The sequence below is a fragment of the Cydia pomonella genome, chromosome 19 (genome assembly GCF_033807575.1).
Source record: "Cydia pomonella isolate Wapato2018A chromosome 19, ilCydPomo1, whole genome shotgun sequence".
NCBI lineage: Eukaryota > Metazoa > Arthropoda > Insecta > Lepidoptera > Tortricidae > Cydia > Cydia pomonella.
In genome coordinates this window covers 8,206,976-8,226,887 of record NC_084721.1, presented here as the reverse complement: position 1 = coordinate 8,226,887, position 19,912 = coordinate 8,206,976, and the positions used below count along the sequence as shown (strand labels likewise).

Below are 19,912 nucleotides of genomic sequence, written 5' to 3'. Positions count from 1 at the left end.
GAAAACCGTACGTAATTTTCAGACATGAATAACATGGACAGCTTAAATAAATTGAAACAAATACAAATTATTCAAATTGGAGAAAACTAGCACAATTATTTTTGGATGCCAAAGCAATTGGAGACGACAGCAACGATAAAGGTAAAGCCGCAAAAGCAAAATATTTTATTTTAAATTCAATAGATGACAATATTATACATTACGTTATTAATTGCTCAACAACAAAGGACATTTTTGATAAGCTAGATGTTGTCTTTAATTACAAAGTGGAAAAAGACAGCCACCTTAAAGTTATCGAATTTTATAATTATAAATTCAGTGGAGATATACATCAAGACATAATTTTAAAGTAGAGGAATTGCACGGTGGATTGATAACACACACCTCGAAATAACTTTTGTCGATTTTATTATATAATTATTAAATTATATTTTCATGTTTGTAAACACGTCTTTTTATTTTGACAACTGACACCAGTTCTAAATTTGAATATTATAGGCTAGGTATTTTGCTACGCAATCACCATAAAGGTTGCACCTTAACACCTTCTCTCGTTGAAAAGACCTAGCTCGCTAATCAACTTTTCCAGTCTTGGTCTAGCAAGTGGCTTCGTAAATATGTCAGCCAGCTGTAACTCAGTGCTTATTCGCTGCACGTTTAAGTTTCCGTTGGCTACTAGCTCTCGAACAAAGAAATGGCGTATGCGTATGTGCTTAGTTCTCCGATGAAACTCTGGATTTTCAGCTAGGCGCACAGCTGCCTCATTGTCCACATATAATACTGGGAGCCCTTCCGTCTTCACTAAACCACCGATAAGGCGACTCAGCCAAACACTCTCTCTTGCTGCCTCGCTAGCCGCGACTATTTCGGCCTCTGTAGTTGAAATTGCCACGCTTGATTGCCTCTGGCTAAGCCACGACACTGCTCCACCAGCATAAAGACATAGAACTCCAGATGTCGATCTTCCAGTTGTGGTATCACCACCATGATCGGCGTCACTATAGCATTCTATTTGGCCTTTTCTATAGTCCTTTTTGTAAATAATGCCCATATCTGGAGCATACTTCAGATAGCGTAGTATTCGTTTCAATCTAACACAATCTGCTTGTGTTGGTTTTTCAAGACTCCTAGACACCACACTCACAGCATATGCGATGTCAGGTCTTGTACCAACCATGAGATATGCAAGTGCTCCGACCACCTGTCTATAATTGGTTAAGAAGTAATCTTCAACCTTCTCTGCTTGTAGACTAGTATCTATCTTCTGAGGTCTTTGGCATGCATCATCTTTCACTATTGGAGTGGTCACTGGTCTGCAATCTTGCATTCCGAATCTCTGCAAAATCTTCTTTGCATAAGCTGTCTGATGTATCCTTACATCACCATCTTTGGTTTCGATTTCTATTCCTAAGAAATGTGAAATTGGCTTTGAAGTGATTTTGAATTTTCTGCTTATTTGCTCAAGAAATTCCTTAATTACGTCCTCACTTGAGCCAACGATTAGACCATCGTCAACATAGAGGGCCACAATTAGCTTTCCTTTCGCATTCTCTCTCTTAAATAGGCAAGGATCAGCTTCACTGACTTCGAGACCTATTTTCATAAGGAATTCTAAAATGGTCCGATTCCAGCAACGAGGAGCTTGCTTAAGACCGTAAAGGCTTTTCTTCAATAAACAAACTCGACCCGTACCGTCGTCATACCCTTCAGGCTGTTTCATGTATATCTCTTCATCAGATAGAGAGCCATAAAGAAAAGCTGTGGAGACATCGAACTGACTTAGCTTCAAGCCTTCACTAGCCGCTATAGATAGCAGGGCTCTGACTGTCGCCATCTTGGCTACTGGGCTGAATGTCTGGTCGTAGTCCTCTCCCTTTTTTTGTTTAAATCCTTTTACAACAAGTCTAGCTTTATACTTGTCTATGGATCCGTCAGGGTTCATTTTGATCCGAAAGACCCATTTGTACGGAAGTGCCTTGCGGTTAGGCGGTAAATCACACAATGTCCAGACATTGTTTTGCTCTAAGGAGGCCATTTCACTTTTCATGGCATCAATCCACTGCTGTCTGTCTTTTCTCGACACAGCGTCCTTGTAGCTTGTCGGAAAATCTTCTGATACAACTGAGCAGATGAAATCGTCATATCTTTCAGGCCTTTTGATCGAGTTTCGATCCCTCAGGTCATACCTTGGTTCTTCTATAACGATTGGTTCCTCTATAACGGTCGATTTATTTATTTATTTATTTATTTAATCTTTATTGCACATAAGAAAACACACTGTACAATAGGCGAACTTATCATTATTATTTATCGTTTTCTTCTGCATCGTAAAACTCAGATTCACCTCGACCATATTCTGCCTGATCGTGGGCTTCCTGTTCACGATCTTCTTGGCCGTAATCTTGGTCGCAATAATCCTGGCCTTGGTCTCCTGTACACTCTCCCTCTAGATCATGGCTAGGGTTGGCTCGGACCTCAGGTACATTCTCAATATCACATTGAACTGGTTCGGCTTGATCCATTCGTTCCTCGGGATGGATTACGGTTTGTTCCGGTGTTTCACGTTCATTGAAGATTGCTCCCTCTGTTTCTATTGGTGTTTGACAAGTATCTTCTGAGCCAATTGATATTTTTAATTCCACTTCACTTGCAAACGTAATATCTCGAGAGCGGTTGGTTTTCGTTCCGTCCCAAATACGATAACCGTCATTGTTTTCATAGCCGATGAGAATTCCTTTTATGGCCTTTTTGCTGAGTTTTTTCCTGCACTGTTTGGGCATATGAGCATAGCACTGACTCCCTATGACTCGCAGGTGAGAAATTTTAGGCTTTTTTCCAAACCATAGCTCATATGGACTTTTATCTTTGACTTTGGTGGGTCCCGTCCTATTCAGGACATAGGCTGCTGTGTTTATAAGTTCAGCCCAAAGTTTTTGCGGGAGCTCACCTCTGGCGTGCAGCCAGGTCCTTGCGGCTTCGACTAGGGTGCGATTCTCGCGCTCGCTACAACCACTTTGTTCTGGTGTGTACGGCATGGTGAAACGCTGCTGGATCCCGTGTGCATTCAATATCTTTCTGACATCTTCGTTGTCGAACTCTCCTCCGTTGTCACTCAGTAAATATTTGACAGAGTGGCCGTTAGTCTTTGTTTCGTTGAGCATCAATTTCAATTTGTCTTTGACTTCTGACTTGTGACGCATGAAGTAGACTAGGCGGTATGAAGAGAAGTCATCCTTGAAGAGCACGAAGTATCTGAATTTCTGTCCACTGGGATGTTCGAATGGTCCGCATACGTCCGTATGTATTAACTCACCAGGAGTTGTTGCTCTTTCTCTTCTCCCAAATGGCAATCTATGAGCCTTACCGAATATGCATGCCTCGCACTTACCATTATCTTCAGGTAAGTTAATCCCGAACTCTCTCTTGACTAGAGCCTTGACATGTCTCTTGTCTTGGTGAGCAAAGCGTTCATGATAAACTTGCAGCATATTGGTGCCTGTGATTGCGTTCACTTCAATTGAGTTAGATATTTTTGAAGGAGTGATTGTCTTCAGTTGCAGTTTATATAAACCCCCTTTAGGTTCTCTCTTGCCTACAATCTTTGTATCTCCATCAACATCTAGCTGACAACTTGTCGCGGTAGAAGTGAATAAACTATTCCGCACGTTGTCTTGAGCTGTCAAAGTAGAGAATAGATTTTTCGTCAGCGTTGGTACAAGCCAGACATCTTTCAATCGTATGGTTTCCTTTTTCTTGCCTATGATTGATTCCACCAAGACAATGCCTTTGCCTACTGCAGGATTCATTGTTCCGTCTGCTGTCTTCACAGATTGGTCATCAGAATCAAATGGCTCGAACTTTTGAAATATGTCTCTTCTAATGGTTATGTGCATCGTTGCTCCATTGTCAACATACCAATTTTCTGTATCTTGATCTGCTGCCTTTGAACAGGCGTTGACTGCCATTAGCGTCATGCTTTGTACTTGCTTAGACGATGAGGCTGGTGCTGAGCTGCTTGGCTTTGGTCCACTCTATGTCCCATTTGTGAACAATAGTTGCACTTGACCTTCGCATCTTTCTTCTTTTTTGACTCTTGAGTTTGTTGGATTACTAGCGTCTCTTGACTAGTAGTCCCTTCTTTGTTCTCCAGAGCTTTCTCATAGGAGCACAATTGAGTTGTCAAATTTTCGACAGTTCTATCGGTCTTATTCAGAAGTAACCAACTGGATTTGAACGCAAAGAATCTTTCGTCAAGAGTTTCTAATATCTTGCATATTAGTAACAGATCTGGGAGTTGGCCTGTGCCATCTGCTTTAGTCATCTCAACATTTAAATTGTTCCATATATTCTTCAGTTTCGACATGTGTGAGGAAACGTCATCGGATGGGTTTCGTTTAAAGTTAAAGAATTCCATGCATAAATGGTACGACCTGTCTTCCCTCTGACCATCGAACAAGCGATGTAACTCCTGCCAGACTTCATACGCTGTCTCAAATCGCATTATCTTCTGCAATGTGTCATCAGTCATATTCGTCGTTAGAATGAGAAGAGCGGCGCAATTTGCCTTGGTGTACCTTGCCAATGCCGCACTGTTCCTTGCAACCGCTGCTGCGTCACCCGCTCCGTTTTGAAGAGGTTCTGGTTTATTCAGTTTGCCCTCCAAAACATCCGTTGCGTCTGCGGTGCTACGTAGTAATATACATATTTTGTATTTCCACGTCGTCCAGTTATTCTTCCCTTCTAGGTTGCCGATCGAATATTTGTTCGAAATAATTTCCATGGCTGAGCCGTATAACCTTTTAAAGTAGAGGAATTGCACGGTGGATTGATAACACACAACTCGAAATAACTTTTGTCGATTTTATTATATAATTATTAAATTATATTTTCATGTTTGTAAACACGTCTTTTTATTTTGACAACTGACACCAGTTCTAAATTTGAATATTATAGGCTAGGTATTTTGCTACGCAATCACCATAAAGGTTGCACCTTAACACATAAGTAAACTGCAAAATATGTGTTTTGATCTACAGTCTACAATAAATAAAATTAATGATGACATGCTTATACAAAAGATTTTAACAAATTTACCACCAAAATTAAATTACTTTAGAACTATATGGGAGGTAACTCCTAAATCTGACCAAACCATACACACTCTCATTGAACGTGTTCATAAAGAACTTGAGCTATTTGAAAATAGTCCTTCAGAAATACATCCACAAATAGAAGAAGCCATGAAAAGTAATGAAAAGAAGTGTTTCAACTGTAATCAACCAGGCCATATTGCGAGATTCTGCTTCAATAAAAAGTGCACCATTTGTAATAAGAGTGGACACACTTCCAGTGAATATTTTTCCACAAAAGTATGTAGGAAATGTAATAGGAAGGCACACATTGAAAGATTCCGTCGCACTTTCAGCCTGGTGAGTCAACTCGAGCTATCATTGATTCAGGTGCTTCTTCCCACATGTTTTACAATAATAATATTATAAATTCCACATAAAATATAAATGTAGAAATAAGATGTGCCAATGCAGATAACCTCGCCGCTCAAGCCATAGGTACAGATGTAGGGTCAGTTGTCCTAGGTTGAAACAAACGGACACAGTGAAACTTTGCAATATCTCGGAAACTAGGTGTTACCAGCTAGTGGCGGCTATGCTATCAAGCAAAGACGGGCTCAGGGACCCCCCGCGCCTCCCCAATACGCGAGCACGCCTCGGGGAAAGAGCACGTTGCTGCGCGCGTTAATATAAATTCGTGTGGCAAAAGTAAGTTGTTTTATTTATTTTTCTCGATTTTTAACCAAGAAATAGAAACGAGTTTGGTGTTTTCATTTTTTTTTTGTGTTCTATGTGTATCAAAGTTTATTTGGAGTGAAATATTTTTAAATATCGTTCACTCTTTGGTGTAGTTTTGTTAAATTGTTTGAATAAACATCCCGTTCTCTCACAATGAAACATATGTATGTAGTGTACAATGAAACAGGTCTCATGTTCCATTGTATACTATGTAGTTTTAATGTAGACCGAATGAGAAATTGCAATAGGTTTCGATTTTTACAATAGTGTACAATGAATCATGTCTCGTGTTTCATTGTATATTATGTACCATTATGTATTATGTAGAATTGTAGACCAAGTCATAAATTGCAATAGGTTACCATTTTTACAAAATTATTTTAGATTCGTTTTTAAGTTGTTTTTGTGAATATGTTCAGTTCAAGAATTGTTTGTCAAATTCGTTTTATGCCAATAATCTGGAAACCACCTGCATACATTGCCTTGCAAAAGGCGGAGTAGTCAATGTTTTATAGAGTGGTTATTCAAAACCTATACCAGTAGAGGGCAGTAGAGCGTTGGCTGCCAACTAGGGATTAGAAACCGGTTAATCGAAAACCGGTTAACTGAGATTTTTGGGCTCGGTTAATAACCGGTTTTGCGGATCCACAAACCGGTTAATAACCGAAATTTCATTTCTTTCATAATTTGTTTTTGACCATTCTACTTTTGTTTTTTTTCTACACTTTTATCTAAATGATCAACCTACTTGGCCGCATAGCATTGTTTCACTGTTGATTACCAATGCCATTTTTTGTTGACAATGAAACGGCATTGTAGCAGTCCAGGTGTTTCACTGAACACCAAGTTCCAGTACACAATGAAACAACACCATTATTTTTTTAAATAATTAAAGAATTTATGCGAAATTTGTGGAAGTAAAATACCATGAAAGTTTATGATAATTTGTCTATCCTATGGCAACATACAAGATACTTAACTTTAGCAACGACTGATATAGGATAGTTTATATGTTGAATGTTTCATTGATGGCAAGGTTTAAGGTCACATGTCTAACATTAAAACAGTCGTACACAATGAAACTTCACGATATTTATAAAACACTATGTTGCCAGCAAGTGTATGATATCAAGCATGGAGATGCTCAAAACCCTCCCGGGCCCACCTAGTTGGCAATCATGCTCCGTGGACATAAAAGGCGTACCTTTCTTGCAGCATGCCGTACGCGCCGACCAGATTCTCGATTCATAATGAAACTTTAGGTGTGTACAATGATACAAGTCTTTCGCTCTTATATATTTCGGCAGTCTTATAGGCGTTCCATATGTCGGAAACCTCTTAAATAACCAATTTCAGGGTACCACTATTTTCTCTTTTCCTTTCTCATTAATTGATTTAAAGCATATATGTATTAATGTCACGTATTTATAACACTGTTTCAATGTTTATTAATGATGTTTCAAAGTAGACTAAAATTATTACATTTGTTTCACTGTAAAAATTGGAGTGTTTCATTGAAAACATGCATAAGTACACAATGAAACATATCTCTTTTTTTTTCAAAGGGATTATAATACAGAAACTGTTAAAGATAAGTAGAAATCAAGAATGTCATACGATATCCAACTAAATTGTTTATCTTCATACGAAATATCATACTCATAACTTTAAAAACAACAGAGATAGGAAGGTTTGAACTTTTGGTGTTAACTTACCCTACTATATGTTCCTGCAATTTCTAGAAACCTGATATCTGTAAGTTCAATCACTGATCATGGTGCATCTGTACTCTTCGTTGGAAACAAGGTAGCTGTAAAGAAACATAATAAGATTATTCTTACTGGCTATAAAACTAGAAACGGTCTCTATGAAACAGAATTCTCTGCTAACATCGTTCGTGAGGTATTGTTTACCGAGAATGTCGATATCTGACATCGTAGGCTTGGTCACGTATCGGATGTGCCGCGTCTAGCTAAATTAGTAAACGGTATTAAAATTGGGGGGGAACATCAAGAAAAGTTTTGCGAAATATGTATCAAAGCAGAAATGACCAGAAAACCTTTCAATAACAATAGAATTAAAGCTAAATTCCCATTGGAGATAATTCATACGGACGTTTGTGGTCCAATAGAAGTTCCCACTTGGGATAACAAGAAATATTTTATTACTTTTCTAGACGATTTCACACATTTTTGTGTCGTTTATTTAATTACTTTTAATAGTGAAGCCTTTGATAAAGTAAAACAGTTTGTGACTTTAGCGGAAAATCATTTCAATACAAAAGTGAGAAAAATTAGATGCGACAATGGACGCGAATATTCGAACAATAACCTAATATCTTGGTGTAATTCTAAAACTTCTCGAGCCTCTTCCCGCCACTGGCGAACTTCTCTAGAAGCGAGCCAGTTTTCATCCCTCCTATAGCAACTAGCACCTGCCAATAGACCGCGGACTGCACCTTGGCTTCAAGGTCCCATTCCTATGGCGGGCTTCCAGCTACCACGCAGGCTGCTGTATGCGAATTGTCGCGGCAAGCCAGCAACTTAGGAGCCAGGCGCTTGAAGTGCTCTTCGAACCTCCATTTGCCATCGAGGAAGAGCTCAACGAGGGGGGGGGGGGGTGGCTTTAGGGTCGGCAACGCGCATGTAACTTCTCTGGAGTTGCAGGCGTACATAGGCTACGGAGACTGCTTACCTTCAGGCGGGCCGTATGCTTGTTTGCCACCAACGTAGTAAAAAAAAAAAAGTCTCAGGTACTTCAACGTCGACCCGACGGCAATGGGAGTTCCTCACACTGTAATTTGTGCTGGTGAGAACTTCGCTCACCTGTAGACTAATCTCAGGAAAACACTATATATAGTTAAACACTTTAATTACTATTACATAACACAATATAAATAAAATTCAATACAAAAATCACCCTCCGCTGACAATTATAATTTTTGCTCGACAGAGAACCGTCACATTCCATTCAAACATCCGTCAAGTTTCAAACCAGCCAGTCTGTCAACAATTGTCCAATCCTCTTTGCTCTAACACTCCTCCTCAATTGTTTTCCTTCAGACATTCTATCCTCATCCAAACTCTCCTGGTTCCTTTCACTATCACTAACGAACAGCCTTCAACACACACCCATCTCTCTACGACAAAACTCATGCTTCTCTCTAACAACGGCTTTTGTCACGACATCAGCAACCATTCGCTTCGTTTCTAAGTATGCCAGCGAAATTGCACCATGTTCGATTGCTTCTCTTATAAAATGGTAGCGAACATCAACATGCTTAGTCTGCTGATGTTGCACTGGGTTTTGTGCAATTGCCATAGCGGATTGGCTGTCCGTGTGTATTGTTATGGGAGACTCCTCCTTTCCCATAATTTCCGTAAGGAACCTTTTAAGAAATATGGCTTCTTTGGCAGCTTCCGATAGGCTCATATATTCAGCCTCGGCTGTTGACAAAGCTATACTTCTTTGTTTGGTACTTTGCCATGAAATAGCTCCCTTTGCCATCTTGAAGACGTTGCCAGAATATGATCTTCTGTCAACTAGGTTTCCACCATGATCAGCATCGGCAAATCCTTGTATACATCCGTATGTCTCCTTGGAGTACTTGAGTCCCATGCTCTTCGTACCTTTAAGATACCTTAAGATTCTCTTAGTAGCAGTCCAGTGAACTTCCTCATAGCAGTTACAGAACTGACTCATAAAATTTACTGAGTGTGCTATGTCCGGTCTGGAACACACAGCTATATAATAAATAAATAATAAATAAATAAATATTATAGGACATTATTACACAAATTGACTAAGTCCCACAGTAAGCTCAATAAGGCTTGTGTTGAGGGTACTTAGACAACGATATATATAATATATATAATATATAAATACTTAAATACATAGAAAACACCCATGACTCGGGAACAAATATCCATGCTCATCACACGAATAAATGCCCTTACCAGGATTTGAACCCGGGACCATCAGCTTCGTAGGCAGGGTCACTACCCACTAGGCCAAACCGGTCGTCAGATATACATCAGTGATCCTATCAGCTCTCTGTAGGGTATACTTTTATCATGTGTATATGGCTCTTGTGGTTTCTGGAAACGTTGGCCTGGAACTCCTGGTGTACTGACTGGTTTACAGTTCTCCATTTTAAACCTGCGAAGGACTTTGTCAATGTATTCCTCTTGATCAATTTGAATAAGTCCGTTTTCTTGTTTTATCCGCATTCCAAGTATAACAGTTCGGCCTTTCCTAAATCCTTCATCTCGAACTTTGCTTTTAGTTCATCTTTAACCTTTTTCATCTCATTCTCGTTGTTATAGAGTAACAAAATGCCATCTACATAAACAGCGAGGATTATCATGTCCTTATCTGTTTTTCTCATATAGACACACGATTCGTTCTTGCATCGTTTGAAGCTTATGCTCTCCAGCTCAGTGTGTAACTTCACGTTCCAAGATCGTGGTGCTTGCTTAAGTCCATATAGAGATTTCTGGATAAGACACGTAGTCTTCCTTCCCTTTCTCCTCAAAGTGTGGTGGTTGACGCATGAAGACTCTCTCATTAAGACTTCCATTAAGAAACGCAGTTTTTACGTCCATGTGATCAATCTGTAGACCGAGATTAGCTGCTAAGGCTAGGAGAAGTCTCATTGAACTGTGAGAAAGTCGCACTACCGGTGAGAAAGTCTCATCGTAATCTATGCCTTTTCTCTGGCTAAAGCCGCGTGCCACTAAGCGAGCTTTGTAACTAGTTTTATTCCCCGCCTCCTTTTTTATTCTAAATATCCATTTGGAATCAACAACGTTGCTTGCTTGTTCAGGCTTTACTAGAGTCCACGTTCCGTTTGTCTTCAGTGCGTCTAGCTCCTCCTTAATCACGTCTCTCCACTATTGAGCATCCTTCCTGGATAATGCCTCTTGCACTGTAGGCGGATCATCAAACTCTGATGTCGCTTGGTATGGTATGTATTCAGGTAACTGAACAGGTTTTCTGTCCCTGAGTGGATATCTCCTTTTTTCCACTAAAGGTTCAACAGGAGTGTCTCTATTCTCTTCAGCTGGTAAAATGTCTACTGATGTATCTCTATTTTCTCCATCTGGTCTCTCTTCAGACGAAGCCCAGTTTTCTTCACCATCAGATGCTTCAGTATGAGCATCATGATCTCCATCATTTGATTCCAGGTTCTCTACCTGAACTCTCTGCTCTTGCTGAATATTTTCTCTTGGCTGTAGAGTTCCCCGTTGCTGAACATTATGTATGTATGTATGTATGTATGTATATACTTTATTGTACATAGAAATAAAAACACGAAAAACACAGTTACAGAGTAAATTAAATACAACAAAGGCGAACTTATCCCTGTATGGGATCTCTTCCAGTATATCTCTTTCTTATCTCTTTGCTTTGGAGCTACCTCTTGCTGTACATGCTCTTCTAGGTTGATAGTACCGTGCTGCTTATTCTCAGGATCATAAGCCCTTATGCCTCCTTCATATTTTTTGTTCTCAAAAAATATTACATCTCGGGCTCTATGCAGCTCTCCGTTTGAAAGATCTGTACTCTTTTGACTCTTCGCAATATCCTACAAATACCAGCTCTCTACTTTTCGGATCCGACTTGGTTCTCTTTTGATCTGGTATGTGCATATATGCCTTGCATCCGAAAACCTTAAGATGACTTAAGTCTGTCTTTCGTCCAGTCCATATCTCTTCTGGCGTCATCTTCTTTACAGCTATTGTGGGACTTCTATTTTTCAAGTATACAGCGGTATTGACTGCTTCGGCCCGAAAACTGACGGGAAGTCCTGCCTCTTGTAACATTGCTCTGCTCTTTTCGGCAATCGTGCGATTTGCACGTTCGGCTACACCATTTTGTTCAGGCGTGTATGTTATGGTGAGCTGGTGCCTAATGCCATTGTTCTTTGAAGAAGGCATCTACTCTTTTATTTACATATTCAGTTCCATTGTCAGTCCTTATAACTTTCTCCTTTTTTCCTGTTTGCCTCTCTGCTAAATTTATAAACTCTTTTATTTTTTTCAAACGCTTCACTTTTCGCTTCTAGAAAATATACAAAAGTTTTTTGCGAGTAGTCGTCGATAAAAGTTATATAGTATCTATGACCTCCAATAGACTTACTACTCATTGGCCCGCTAATATCCGAATGAATTAGCTCGAGGAGCTCTCCAGCTCTTGTAGCCTGGTTACGTTTAAATGGTTGCCTAGTCTGCCTGCCCATCAAGCAGGCTACGCAGTCCATTTTGGAGTTAATAATGTTCTCAAAACTTACCCCTGTTGCCATTTTGTCTCTCAATAAAGTCAGGTCAGCCAAAGCTCCATCTCGTTTCCAATTGTAGACGCCAGCCAGTGCAACTGCCTCTGAGGAACATTTTAGTTTATAAATTCCCCTGTCATGCTTCCCAGTTACACATGGGTTCCCTTTTATAGAACATTCATCAGCATTGTAAATTTCGCAATCCTTTTTGTTAAAAACCACAACCTTATTTCTTGTGTTAACCATAGAGCTCACACTCAATAAATTTGAAGACAAATCTGGTACATACATCACATTGTTTATGCTAATATCAAGTGAATCATTCTCTATAATACCAAAACCTTCTCCAAAAACCTTACCTCCATTCGCGCAACTCACTTCTACCTTTTTGTCAAAGTTCACAAACATATCCATCCAGTCGTTTCTGAAACGGCTCAGGAACGCTTCGGCCCCAGTTTCATTTCGTCATCTCCATAAATCGTCCGCAGTGTTATGTCGTCACCCTACAATTCCTAATTCGTAACCTTCCTAACTCGTCCACTTTCTTATATCGTCAATACCCCATTTTGTCTAAATTCCTATTTTGACCATAGTGCCAACTCGTCCAATATCTGATATCGTCAATATACCATTTTTGTCTACGTTCCTATTTCGACCAAAGTCATATAATAACGTGTTTATTACAGATTTAACAGTATAAAGTACGACATCTAACATGTTTTATTTTCACACTTTCATTTTGACTTCGAAAAAAATATTTGACTGACTTTGACGACTCCGTCGATTCTAAAACCATAGCGAGCATCCAAAAGTCCCAAGCCTATGCTATGTAGTTGACGAGTTGGCACTGTGGTCTAAATAGGAATGTTGACGAGTAAGCACTATGGACGAATTAGGAGTGTTGACGAATCGGCACTGTATTCTAATTAGGAATATAACCAAGTTACTACAGTGGCCCACGTAAGAAAGCGGGCGAGATAAGAAAGTGACGATATAGGAATGCTGGCGAATCGGAACAGTAGACCAAATGCGAATGAGAACTACTTAAGAAGTTGACGAAATGAAACTGAGGCCGAAGCGGTCCTGAGCCTCTGAAACTCATATGTCCTGACGCTCCCGAATCTATAATCCACTCGTCTTGATGAGTCTTCTCTCGATCCACACTAGTTAGTGCCGTCGCCATATGATTCGTCTTCGATTGACGTGGGTTGTGTGGACAGTCACAAGCTTTATGCGGTCCCTCGCAAATGAAGCATTTTACTGCCTTCTTCTCTTTGTTCCTCTGAACAAGCTTCTTGTGATTGTTGTGATGCTTTGATGTAGTGAGCGCCGAGCTCGAGCTAGGCCTGCTACTTGGGCCTGCACTCATTCTGTTCTCATCCAGTTGCAGCAGTTTTGTTTTTACATAGTCCGAAGTTAAGGTTATGTTCGCGCTCTCCAGCGCCAATCTCATAGGCGCATATTCCTCTGGTAGGTCTTGTTGCATGAGTGCTGCTAGTAATTCGTCATCGATTTCTTTTCCTAAGTCTGCTAGTTGATTGCTAACTTGCATCAGTTCAGTTATATATTCAGTTATTGAATTAAACATGCTCAGTTTTAGGCTCATTAGCCTTGACAACAGTCTACATCTGTTGTTGATACCCTTATCTTCGTAAGCTACTTTAAGATTATTCCACGTCTCGTACGCAGTAGTGGCTTTACGAACGTGTACCTTACGCTGACTCTCAATCAGTAAGCAGATTTTAGTTCGCGCTCTCTGATCGTTTCTCTTTGCGGTAGCATCTGTTGTGTCAGCAACTTTCTCTAAGTACTGCCACAAATCATCGTGCATCAATACGCACTCCATGTCAAACTTCCAGGTATTCCAGTTATTGTTACCTTACAATTTCTCTATGCTCGGGAGTCCCGGTCCCACATTCGACATGGTGGTACTCATTGTGTTACTCGTATGTTACTCGAGCTAGTAGGACGTTATTGGTTGGTAGTTCTTACCGCCGTGCTCCTCTAGATCCAACATAAAATATTAATTCTCTGTGTTTTACACTAGTGTTAATAATAATAATAATAAGCCCCCAGGGCAGCTTGTGGCGAGCTGAATGGGAAGTGACGTCCCTTGGGTCCCATACCCCCGAGAGTCGGTCTGGCCCCTCTCTCCGGCTTGCCTTCATTGGCCGGCTGGAGTAAACACTGAGCAGGGGCCGCAGGACTCTCACCTCTGGCTTGCCTTTGCCGGCCGTCCAGAATGGGGTGTCAGAGCTATATGCTCGCAGGGTGGAAGTGAAATATGCATAAGGCGCGAGTTGGCACAGTGGCTGCTGACAGCCACTGGGTAGAAAGCGGCGCACACCTCTCCACACCCTGAGCCGCTCACGCAATTTTGTCCCCTTGTCGCTCTGTGCGAGCGGCCGTTTTCGGGAACCCATATTGTGAGTTGGCGAGCCACCACCTGTCCATTTTTCGTGTTTTTTAACATATGATCAGGGCAGGTGCCATAGTCACCTCCATAGTCTCGGTTACCAGTCCACTAGCAACTCAACCCAATAGCCCGGTTTCTTTTTGTACCTTTTTCTTACAATAGTGCTATAGTGTGAACAGGGATAATCGTCGGTTGGTGTCACATTACTTTTAGAGTAAATTGTCTTATTACAAGGGGCCTCTACGTGTTGGCTTCGGCCCCACGCACGCCTTCCAAATGCCCGGGACCCCATGGTCCCGAGAATTTGTAAGAGACATACAAATAATAATAATAATAAAATACTTTATTGTGCACTACAAAGAAAAATACATGTTACAAACAAAAAAAAAATTACATAAGTAAGTAGGTAACAACAGGCGGACTTATCGCTAAAAAGCGATCTCTTCCAGACAACCTTCAGATAGCGATTCAGTGGCTAGAAATAAAGTTATTGGGCAGTGCAAAACCACATAAGTGTAAAGTTTATAAAATAAGTAAATAGAAACTACAAACAATGAGAAATAAACTACATAAACTACATATGTATATTATATAGGCAACAATAATACATAACATATACCTTCACAAAATACATAAATACATAATGAGTAATCAAGCAAGAGAAAAATAACGACCAGGTAAGAAAAAGATATGAGTGTAAGGAGCATGACTAAGAGAGAGATAAATAGTGTTCTTTTAGACGTTTTTTAAAAATGGGTAGGGATTGAGCACGTCTTATGTCAATGGGCAAAGCATTCCACATCCTTACCTACTGGAAAGTGAAGGATTTGACGTAGAATTTAGTAGACGACCGAGGAGGAGCAAGAAGGAGATTCTGAGAACACCTGACAGACGTAAGAAAACTAAACCGCTTTTTAAGGTATTCAGGAGTATTGGGAATAAATAGAGTACTATAGAGTAGAGACAGAATATGAGTAGTACGTCGGAAACGGATCGGTAACCACCTGAGCTGTGACCGGAATCTGGAGACATGATCAAATTTCCGTAGCCCAAAAATGAAGCGAATGCACACATTTTGAAGCCGTTCAACCTTATTCAATTGCTATTCGGAGAGATCGAGATAAGAGATGTCGGCATAGTCTAAAATAGGAAGAAGAAGCGATTGAGCCAACGCAGTTTTAATTGAAAGTGGTAAAAAGTTGCGGAGACGCCTAAGAGATCCCACAGCGGCAAAAATTTTACGACCAACTTCATTAAGTTGCGGACCCCAAGAAAGAGTACGATCCATAATCACGCCCAGATTCTTTACTTGGGACGAGTACGGGATCTGAACCCCATCGAATAAAATAGGGGGCAGACTCTCAAAGTTCACCTTAGCTATGTTCTTAGGGCTACCAATAATAATAGTTTGGGTCTTCGTAGGGTTAACTCTAATTCCATAGCAAGAGCTCCAGTATAAAATGCGTTCTAAATCAGAATTGGTGGTAAGGATCAGAGAAGGTAGATCAGCAATTGGGCACTGAGAATAAATTTGGAGATCGTCGGCATACAAATGATAAGAAGAAATGAGGTTAAGAGAAATAGAATTAATAAAAATAGAAAAGAGAAGGGGAGACAACACGCCACCCTGCGGGACGCCAGCTAGCGTGTTGCACCACGATGAACGAACGTCATCTATTTTAATACGTTGCCGACGACCTTCCAAGTAACTGCGAAACCACCCAGACGCCGCAGGAGATATATTGAGAGTACTTAGCACCCCTAATAGTATATCGAAGTCTACAGTGTTGAAGTGTTGTACCTCGTTCATGATTAGGTCGATCAGATTTTTGGAAATCGTACTTCCCATGACCTGTGAGAACTTCGCACACCTGTAGACTAATCTCAGGAAAACACTATATATAGTTAAACACTTTCATTACTATTACATAACACAATAAACAAAATTCAATGCAAAAATCAGCTTCCGCTGACAATTATAATTTTTGCTCGACAGAGAACTGTCACATTCCATTCAAACATCCCTCAAGTTTCAAACCAGCCAGTCTGTCAACAATTGTCCAATCCTCTTTGCTCTAACAGTGCTCCCTCCATTGGTTTGTTCCGAGGCCCATGAAAAACCAAAACCTCGGATTTGTGCAGTGCGACCTCAAGACCACGTGCACCACGTTTGCAACACCCGCTGTAGCTACATAGGCGGCCTCGCTGTAGTTCCTGCCACGGGCTGACACGAGGGTGTCATCAGCGTAGCAGGTAATGCTGAGCCCCTGCAGAGTGGCCCCGCGTAAGACCGCTTACTGGACTCATCTCATTCTCATTATCATCATGGGGGATTGTGATGTCGACCAGCACGGCCCGGCGTTGCGATCGACCTATTATCACGATGTCAGGCTTTTTGGCTACAATAGTCCTGTCAGTGATAAGTAATAGATCGATCCCAATAGAGTGTGGCACGACCATTTAGTTGCTGGTGAATCATCCTGGCCACGAGATTATGTTTGCGCAAATACAAATATTTTTTTTTAACTAAAGCTATTAACGCTACCCTCAATATTTATAATGGAAACGGCCCTCTTTGTTCGAAAACAGCCAGACCACCCAATAAAATCGGAAACATCAAAAACTCGAAGCCAAAATCTTCAAAACATAATGGGCCCATATACTTAAGTATATTTTCAATTTTCAATAAATTTCCGGACAGTATCAAACTAGAATCAAGTGACTCGAAAAAAAAATTAAAAGACATGTTACTTAACAAATGCCATTATTTAATTGAGGTGTTTTTAAATTATGAAACACTGGTGAAGTATCTACAGTGGTACAAATACTTAAAAATAACAATGGTTAATATTTTAATTCATTGTGACATTGAATTTTCAATTACTTACTCCATGTTTTTTTTTACTTTTACTAAGATGCTGTCCTCGGTTGCTTTATTGTTAAGATAGTGGGGGGAAAGTCCACGGTTCGGGCGTGCACGGCTCTGTTCGGCTCAGCATTGCTACGAGCAATTATTAAGGTTGGCAAAACTGGACGTCCCTTTGCGCGCACACCCACAGATAAGAAAATTACTTGAATTTTGACAACCCTAAATAGCCGATAGGGAAAGTCCATACATTAGAAAGGGACAATATGATTCGACCCTGAATTGCTGTCAAACTTCGGTTTTGTAGGAAGTTTCCTTTCTGTACGGTAGTACTAATACTTATTCTGTGGTTAAGATAAGAAGGCGCAACGATAACGCTGCACTATATCTCCGTAGGTACATATATCTTTTGTGTTGAGTTGTTGTCGTGTCAACTACTCCGCGGGTGGTGAGATGATAAATAGTGAAATTTTTGGTCCTAGGTAAGTATTTAATTAATTGTTAGAAATAAGATTACTGGATTATGATGTTATTTTTAGTCATTATTAGAATTTATGTTTGACGATCACAATATAAATTCATATAAATTGACATGAATGTAATTTGTAATGCAATCGTATGTTGTGTAATAAATAAATCTAAATCTAAATCTAATGATTGGATTTGAATGGATGATTAAGGATGACACATTTTGGTGATTGCTTGAATTCATCTATTCTGCAAATATCATCGCAAATAAACGCTATTAACTAATCTAGAGTCAGACCAAGATAAATTGGCAGCGATTTCGATAGCCCAAGCGGGGCAAGTGTTAAGTAAAAGTCATAATTTCATAGAAGTTTGACGTTGAATATAACACGTGCCCCGTCTGGGCTATCTAAATCGATGCGAACTTATCTTGGTTTGACTCATCAAGGTGATAACTCCGCTAAAACTTAGCGAACTTCAAACATCTTTAACCTCCATCTTGGTCACTCCAATAGATATAATCGGAAATGGACGAACTTCGATGTTCGCAGTAGCACCGCAGAAGGATCAATATAACTTGACCTCCGATTGTGTATAGTTGCTCAGTACAATGTAGTCAAATTTTACTAAACCCCGAGGCATAAGCGTGCAGAATTATCTGTGAATAATAAAGCCGGTTGCCTGTTTGACCAGTTTAGCGAGGCGGCTGGGTGGCATGCGCTATCATAATTATAATATTAGATGAGCTATACGCGTGCACCCGTGAGGAACAGTCTGGGAACAGAGGGCCTACCGCGAACCACGTTCAACGTGTTACCTCTCTGTCGCACTTATGAATTCGTACGTCATTCGTTCGTAAGAAGTGTCGTACTTACGATAAGATTTTTTTGCAGTTACATATACGTCTGAAGAAAATGATAATAGACAATGTGGTGGTTGGCGAGCCTGCTATGGAGGTGCCAGGACACCTCTCTTTCGCGCAGTACGTGATAGACAAGCTTAGAGAGCACTGCCAGGCTGGGGATGCCGTTGCTCTGGTAAATATCTAACCTAGGTGCCCTCTTTGTGCTTGGTGGCTTAATCTTTAATTCGTCTTCTTCTGCCCACTTTTTCAGGTAAACGGAGATACTGGCGAAGAGGTAACGTTTCAACAAATTTTGAATGATGTGGTGGGAGTCGCCACAGGGCTTAAGAAGTTTGGAGTGCAGCGTGGCGACGTGGTCGGCCTGTGCAGCGAGAGCCGGATAGAATACATCTCAACTGCGATAGCCGTCATGTGCTGCGGGGCCACTGTTACAGCTGTCAACTTGCAGTACCGACCTGGTTAGTCACTCAGGTCACCACCACAAGCTAAATAGCAGTTAGACCAAGCTAAGTTGGCAGCGATTTTGATAGCACAGACTGTGCAAGTGTGATTATATGAAATTTTGGCATATAAATAACAATCCCAAGTAGCACAGATAGACAGCCAAATAATGGAATACGAATACACTTGAAGCTGAATATAAAAGCTGCATAAGAACTTTATCAGCGAGTTTTCAGCTTTTATTACTCTTTGGCAGCCTTAAGTTCACGTAGCTGCTAAAGAGCATTGTAGCAACAATTTAACGGAGTTATAAGGTGTAACAGGAGTTATAAAAGCTGTATTTTGACTGGGTAAGAGGCGTCCAGTTACCCTTTATTCGGTAAATATGTCACATGTACGCCCCTAATACCGGGAAAGATTAACGTTTGGCTGAATAAAAGGGAATTAATATGAAAATACTTTTTTACTTGTGCCTTAAAGGCAGCTAAATTAATAGTATAATATTATAGTGAACTCAGTGACATAAACAAACGGTCGCCATCGTTACGTCACAATTATAACGTTTTGTTATGTGTTATACGGATATTCCCCCAGTGGATTTAGGCGAGGCTAGTCATTTTCTTATTTTGCCAGTTGAGCAGTGGGACAAAAACTGATTAAGTACAATCCTTATTAGGTCAGATATGCAGTATGTCTGCTTCTGAATATGACAGCTACGGAGTACATCTAATTAAGTGCATGTCATTTATTTTCCAAGCCGATTTCGGAGTAG

General features: G+C 40.4%; 1 protein-coding gene across 3 annotated transcripts in view; it reads left to right on the top strand.

Moving 5' to 3' along the window:
* The window catches only part of LOC133528333 (uncharacterized), a 31,283-nt gene continuing 11,371 nt past the window's right edge, over nt 1-19,912 (top strand). Inside the window, exons 1-3 of one of the 3 annotated variants that reach the window (XM_061865686.1) lie at nt 1-141; nt 18,728-18,871; nt 18,950-19,157. In XM_061865686.1, coding sequence (XP_061721670.1) covers nt 106-141; nt 18,728-18,871; nt 18,950-19,157 — 388 coding nt within the window. In that variant the 5' untranslated portion in view covers nt 1-105. Of the gene's footprint in view, nt 142-16,728; nt 16,754-17,261; nt 17,849-18,727; nt 18,872-18,949; nt 19,158-19,912 lie in introns of those variants that run through there. The other 2 variants (XM_061865688.1, XM_061865687.1) reach the window with 2 other exon arrangements.